This window comes from Ascaphus truei, chromosome 3 (genome assembly GCF_040206685.1).
Source record: "Ascaphus truei isolate aAscTru1 chromosome 3, aAscTru1.hap1, whole genome shotgun sequence".
Classification (NCBI taxonomy): Eukaryota; Metazoa; Chordata; class Amphibia; order Anura; family Ascaphidae; genus Ascaphus; species Ascaphus truei.
Window position 1 is genome coordinate 349,409,470 of NC_134485.1, and position 7,814 is coordinate 349,417,283.

At 36.8% G+C, this 7,814-nt stretch overlaps 1 protein-coding gene across 1 annotated transcript; it reads left to right on the forward strand.

Moving 5' to 3' along the window:
- The first annotated feature begins 286 nt into the window (after positions 1-286).
- On the forward strand, positions 287-5,277 carry LOC142490066 (keratin, type II cytoskeletal 75-like). Its single transcript, XM_075591857.1, has 9 exons — positions 287-811; positions 1,084-1,298; positions 1,881-1,941; positions 2,061-2,156; positions 2,571-2,735; positions 3,415-3,540; positions 3,977-4,197; positions 4,343-4,377; positions 4,473-5,277. Exons 1-9 carry the CDS (start codon positions 353-355, stop codon positions 4,712-4,714), a joined length of 1,620 nt encoding a protein of 539 aa, XP_075447972.1. The 5' UTR covers positions 287-352; the 3' UTR covers positions 4,715-5,277.
- The last annotated feature ends 2,537 nt before the right edge of the window (positions 5,278-7,814 follow it).

Consider the following 7,814-nt stretch of genomic DNA (forward strand, 5'->3'; position numbering starts at 1 on the left):
TGTTTCACACTTATCAAACAATTGCTAGGAGAATTTAAATTAACATAGTTTAAAGCTTAAGTGAGCAGTCAGCATTATACAAATTAGAGGCTAGAAAGGTCAATAGGTTTCAGCCACAATTTTTTTTTTACCTCATATATTTAGAGGTGTGTTTAATCAGATGAGCTCAATGTTAAGATTGCTGGAAGGCATGCCAAGCCCATTGTTGAGGTAAGATGATGCATACACATCCCTGCGACCAAACCCACATACCGAGACAGATAAAAGGGGGAGTTCCATCACTGAGAGATTCATTCTGCCTTTGTTCGGTGCTCAGCATCAGCATCACATTTTTTGCAGCTCCAGAAGGACCATGTCTATGTCTCGCCAATCAACATACTCCGTTGGAGGAAGCAAAAAAGGCTTCAGTGCTGCTTCTGCTGTCACACAAGGGGCAAACCGATGCAGCTTCAGCTCGTCCTCTGTAACTCGCTCTGGCAGCGGAGGTGGTGGCCGTGTTAGCCAAGCTGGCTTTGGGAGCAGAAGTCTCCACAATTTAGGAGGAAATAAAAGAATTTCCATCGGTGGAGGTTCCCAGCCTCGTTATGGATCTAGTGCTGGGTATGGTATTGGTGGAGGAGTAAGTTCTGGATTTGGTGGTGGTGCTGGGTTTCCAGTGTGCCCACCTGGTGGCATCCAAGCAGTTACTATTAATCAGAGCCTTTTAGCTCCCCTTAACCTGGAATTTGACCCATCAATTCAGAAAGTACGTAAAGAAGAAAGGGAACAAATTAAGACCCTCAACAACAAATTTGCCTCCTTCATTGACAAGGTAAGAAAATGCACTTCTTCACTCAACACGAATATATACTGTATAGATATAGGCACACTGACACACACACAAATATATAAATATATTTATATATATATATATATATATATATATATATATATATATATATATATATATATATATATATTTAAACACAAATTTTTAGGGGGGTTTGGATGGACACTATATCTCCAAACTTTATAAATCCTCTTTACAGGATAAATGTTGTGAACATATGAATATTTTCAGAATTTATGTCTGTTGCCTTACAGGTACGATTCCTAGAGCAACAGAACAAAGTGCTGGAGACTAAATGGAACCTCTTGCAAGAGCAGGGGGTAAAAACTGTTAAAAATAACATTGAACCCCTCTTTGAAGCCTACATTAATTCACTGCGCAGACAGCTAGACTGCCTAGGAAGTGATAAGTCTCGTTTGGATTCAGAACTAAGACAAATGCAGGATGCTGTAGAGGATTTCAAGCACAAGTAAGTGTGAAAAGGATCACTTTACACTAATCATGCACGCAACTTAAAAATAGTTTTTATATTTGACACCCCTTCAAAGACTGCACTGAAAGATAACCAATGTAACATGCTTGCAATTTATATGTTTACAGAAAACACTGCTACGAGAATGTTCATTCAAATAAACGTGCTCAAAACTAAACATTCTTGCTCCACAGTCACTCTTTCCATATATAACTCTTGGCTTTACAGTTAGTTATCAAACAGGTTCCATGTACACTGTAATGTATTTCCTATAAATGATTTATAATGTTCTTGGTAATTAAATAAGCAGCTCTGTTTTAATGGTATATGAAATTAACTTTTTTAATTATTGTATTATAATGGTTTGGTTTGTCCTTATTAAACTTTCAACCCCAACTTATATATTTTATGATGTTAATTAAAATTTAGAGTGAAAATATTAGTTACAGTAACTATTTTTAATTTGTTCTTCCAATATCTCTGCTACTGTAGGTATACTTTTGACTTGCTGCTCATTACAAAGAACAACTTGTATTGATAATTTGGTGACTTCAACAAATACAATTTTTTTCCCAACAGGTACGAAGATGAAATTAACAAGCGTACAGCTGCAGAGAATGAATTTGTGATACTTAAAAAGGTGAGTAATCAATCATATCAGCCTCTTCTGTTGAAACATCTTCTCAATTTTGTGATATGTGTACAGTGTGCAGTTGTACATCTAATGTTGTATATATGTATCATGCTATTTTACTTTAGGATGTGGATGTTGCATACATGAACAAGGTGGAGCTCGAGGCTAAGGTGGATTCTCTGACAGATGAGATCAACTTCCTAAGAGCTCTCTATGAAGCGGTAATTATACTGATATATGCAATCCATATTGGATGTAAATAATATAATATATAATAGATAACATACAATTACTAGCATAGTTCCATTTATAAATCGGAAGACAGGGATAGTTGTTTTAGCTATCTTTGTTATGTATATTACAACTTGTGCACACACTTCTATACAATGGAGAACAATACAAGCTCAGTGATAACCAGTTTAGAAATAATTTAAAGACTCATTTTGATTATAATGCCAAAGTCTAATCTCACTGCTTGCTATGGTCAAAAGGATTGAAATTAGATCCCATAGTTCTGGTTGAGGCTTGACTGTTGTATTAACTCACCCTCTTGTTCAAGGAATTGAAAGGAGATATAGAAAGAGGACCTGGTGTATTTTCGAGGTTTTATATTTTTAGAGTTTTATATTTTTTAGGAACTGGCCCAGATGCAGGCACAGATCTCAGACACTTCAGTCGTACTATCCATGGACAACAACAGAGATCTTGATTTGGATGGAATCATCGCTGCGGTGAAGGCTCAGTATGAGGATATCGCCAACAAAAGCCGGGCAGAAGCTGAGTCCTGGTATCAATCTAAAGTGAGTATTCAGTTAATACAATGCATGTAATATGGACTATGATTGTATATAGAGCACAAAGTTAGAACATAAAGAAATGACACAAATAATGGAAAATAACTAGTACACAGAGTAATTACTTTAACCTTCTGCTTCTTTTAACACTTGTAAAAGAAATAAAACACATGAAATAAATGGAAGCAATAAGAACTCATAACAAGATTTTTTAACTACAGTAACTCTGTTCTTTATTTAGATACTCAAGTTGGAGTAAGTTGTATATTGTCATAATTTACAGTTATACGGTTACTAGGGTACATTAATTAATTACTTCTTGTCTGGAGAGCAAAGAAATTGTGGGCTGAGACTTGACAACTGTCTCTTTTGTTAGCATTTTCTGTTTCTAGATTAAGCCTGCAGGAAAACGTAAAATAACCCTTTGGTTTATTTACAAAACATACTATACACACACACATGCCAATATATTTTAATTTACCATTCAACTATCAATTTTTAGATTTTTTTCAGCAATCCAGTATTATTGCAGTCTGCAAAGGCCATAACACATGCATCTGAATGAGCTCAGTCTCCTTTTGTATGATCAGCATTTTCCAGCGATAGAATAGTGGGGGTGTTTAATGTTCAATCTTGCCTTTTCATATTATAAAGTGTAGAAACTCTTTGTTGTATTTCTCTGCAGTATGAGGAGCTGGAGAGTTCTGCTGGGAGACACGGGGATGATCTCAGGAATACCAAGACCGAGATCTCTGAGCTTAATCGTATGATTAACAGACTGCGCTCTGAAATCGACAATGTGAAAAAACAAGTAGGTTTAATAGTGTGGTTTTAAGGATTTGAAAAAAGTGACAGACATAGAAATTTTGTCCTGGAGCAAAGAGCTTATGAGACTGTCACATTGTCTCAGAATTACTTCATACATTAAACGACTAACTACTATTAAACAAATATTAAAGTTGCATTGACATGTTTTGTTGCAAAAAACACATATTTGAAACAAAAATTGAAGAGGATTTGATTTTAAAAGGATTGAGGCATCTTTATTTTGTTGCCTTTTTTATATTCAGTCTATTACAATGAGGTTAGTTGAATATATAATATATAAATATATATTTAATTATAATATATATATTTATATATATTATATATGAATATATTATATATATATATATATATATTATATGAATATATAATATATAAAAAAAACACATTTACAAAATATAACCCCTTTTTTTTACATGCAGATTGCCAAACTGCAGGCTGCTATCGCTGAGGCTGAGGAACGTGGAGAGCTGGCACTAAAGGATGCCAAGCAAAAGTTGACTGAGCTGGAGGATGCTCTTCACAAGGCCAAGCAGGACATGGCTCGCCAGCTCCGTGAATACCAGGAGCTCATGAATGTGAAGCTGGCTCTGGATATTGAGATTGCCACATACAGGAAATTGCTGGAAGGAGAGGAGTGCAGGTGGGCTACCTCCTATCTAAACCACATAAAAATCAAGAAAAATATGGTTATCAATGTAACTTAAGATATGCCATTAACCTATAAATGTTGACTTTATTAAAAATAAGCTTGTGCCACACTCAAAGTTTTGTTTTCTTTGCTGCAGGTTGTCAGGAGAAGGTGTTGGAGCTGTAAACATCTGTAAGTATGTCTTTGGTAGCTGACACATGTTTTTATTTCTTGTACAGTATGTTAACTTTCAATGAAATGTAATCCCAAATTTTTTTTTTTTACAGCTGTTGTGAACTCAACCTATGGAAGCAGTAGTGGTGCTGGTCATGGTTCTGGTTATGGAAGCGGTTCAGGATATGGTGCTAGTTGTGGACAAGCTATTGGCGGAGGACAGAATATGGGAGGAGGAAACTTCAGCTCCAACAGTGGAAACATGGCATGTTTTGGCTCCGGAGGTGCCAGCCGCTCAAGTGTAAAAATTGTATCAAAAACCTTACAAAGCTCACAAAGCTCCAGGAGATATTAAATTCATAAACAAAAACAAGCTGCAGGAGGTTTTAAAGTCCATCACATTCATGACAGCAGCATCAAACCCCATGACAAGCATTAGGCTAAATTTCTGTGGTCATAAAAATAATATGTATGTGCTCAGAAATAAGATGTTAAAATGTTGAGTTTACAAGTAACATTCTTGTCTTTGTATTTTACTTCAATCTTTCTGAATTTCTTTTGCTGGCTTCATCGTGGCAGGTATAACTTTTAGATGGTACAAATTCATAACTGTCACCAATACAAAGAATTCCATCCATCTAGAAATAGGCTGAGCAAATCTAGAAATTGTTCAACTAAAGAGCACATTTCTCCATAACTACTTTGAATATACTGTACAACCTGATATAATGTATACAATGTTTGCAGGACAGTACTGTACATTAATATTGTATGTTTTTGGAAAGTGGGCTGAACTGTAAAATGCTTCTATAAAGCATATGATGCAGTTTAGCTGTTGCTTAACTTTGTTTCATGTTTCTGTCAAAAAATATCTTGACTTTCTTATAATTCTTCAATAAACTGCAATCATTCTCAAAACTGCTTATGTTGTCTTCTTGTACGGCCTACTCTGCAGGTTTAACATGTTTACAAAGGAAATAGTTTTACAGCATTAGTAACTATAGTGTTTCCAATATACAGTAACACTGCTGATCACATCTGTAGAAAAGTGACTTCTGCAAATCTTCACTTAAAAAAGTAATAAAAATGATCAAAAATAAGACACATTTTTGTAAATACTGTTTCTAATTAGAATCTTATACACGAGGCACACAAAAGTTCTCGATAATCTCTCACCGTAAGTATCAAAGCTCATAATAAAATCATACATTGTATTGGCAACAGAAAAAGTGAGGTAGTGATTCCACATGTATGATTTTATTAAGGGCTTTTATACTTACGGTGAGAGATTATAGAGAACTTTTGCGTGCCTCGTGTATAAGATTCTAATTAGAAACAGTATTTACAAAAATGTGTTTTATTTTTGATAATTTATATTACTTTTTTAAGTGAAGATTTGCAGAAGATTTGCAGAAGTCACTATATATATATATAAAACAGGCGCACTCATAGCGTAGTAAAGTTTACAAAAATTTATGTGGAGTTGAATGTACAGTGGCGGCCGAGCTGAGTCTTATTCGGCCGCCACCGCAATGCGCGGGAAGACGCGGCTTGTTTGTTTTTTCCGCTGCGTGCCGTGCATCACTGATGCGCGGTCACGCGGTACAGGGTGCGTGCGCGCGTGGCGCGCGTGCCCAGGGCTCCCCGAAGGTGGAACGGGGTAAGGGAAGATGTGGGAAGGCAGAGGGGGATCTGGAGAAGCAGAGACAGAGGTCGCGAGGGGAGAGGAACGACCGGGGAAGATCCGGCTGGCGCGTGGCCAAGATCGGCACAGCCCGAAAACAGCCACGGGACAAGTCGGGTGAGTGTTAGACTCAGCTCGGCCGCGACAGTATAAAAAGGCACACTCACAAACATAACGGAAATACAAGCAGTTATAGATAGACAAGCGGATAAATAGTAACAGCCCCCCCAGGGATAGCAAAGTAATGGCTGCGATTGGTATAGATTACCAAATGTATAAAGTCCCGTGAATGAGATAGCAAATACGTATTAGAACTGGACAATATCACGTCCACAAGGCACTCCATACGCGTTTCATCTCGAAAGACTTCGTGTGGGGATCATAGCATAGATGTGAAATATGTTCTTATAGTTAGTTTAACCAATCAGACCACAGAAGGACTAATTACAAAGTGGATATCAGGTATATAGATGGGAGTTAAATTAACCCCTATAATTGCTGGAATATACATGGAATATCAAGAAGACAACTTAATCACATAATATACAACATTAAAATAAATAAAAAATATGTCTAATCATAGTGTAGAATCAACAATTAGATAAATACTAATAAGGATAAAGATTGTCAAATATAACAAATGTATAAAAAAATATAAAAAAATGACAAATATAGAAAATAACAAATATAGACATAGGCTAGACAGATGAATGCAAACATATTTGTAAATTCATATATTAACAGATGATATGGATACTGAATAATACCAAAGGAGAGACTCAGAGGGAACAGCAGATGAAGCTGCTCCGGGTAAGTCCTATGTGGGTGTGCCCCTGCGTCACAGGGTCTGGGACAGCTGGGAGAGTTATCCCAGCTCTCCCCCTCTGGTGGATGCGAAACCCCTGATCGTGGCCCAAATTTTTTTACGTGATCCGCTTATAACGCAGCACATTATGTGTACCCTAAGCACCATGTTTTAATGAGGTTCAGCTGTTTAAGGAGTAGTGAATTTGTGGAAGAACTTCCCAGCAGAGGTATCACAGGCTAATACCATAACAGAATGCAAAAAAGCTTGGAATAAATACAAAGCTAACTTAAATATTAAAGAAAGTAAAATATCAAATAGCGTCTGAGGGTTTTTAACTGATAGGAAAATGGGAAGACTAAGTTTGTCAAGTGGTTCTTTTCTGCCATTAAATTATATTTTCTGTACATGTAGTGAGTGTTAACATGGCCCTGAATAGTTACTCACATAAAGGGGTATGGCTAAATCACAGCTTTCTAATTCACGCAAAATAAACTTTCTTAAATATACTACTGTTACCCCCTCCCTATTGTGGTTACTAGAGATGGTTAAAGGGGGAGTCACCCTGGACTTTACATACAAACTGTTTCTATTTCAGGTTGTGGTGTCACAAGAAATGTGACTGTATTATAAGCATTTACACTGGCGACACACTTTATTCGAGCTTGGCTAGTCCCACGAATTCGGGTATACCCGGGTGTATTGAGGTTTGTGACTGTTTTCTGCCCGAGTGCATTGAGGTATTTTCCAAGCAGGGATTGAAGCATTTTATTTCCGCTGGCTGCAATACTGCACAGTATATATATATATACTGCATTACAATTCATGAATTTATGCCATCTGGTAGACACGCGAAGCATTGCAGCCTATTAAATCCTAATCATTATCATTTAACAGATCAGCCGCCCATCAGCCAGGCATGAACCCAGGCTGGGAAGGCAAATGCAACGGGGCTTGTCAGAGGTG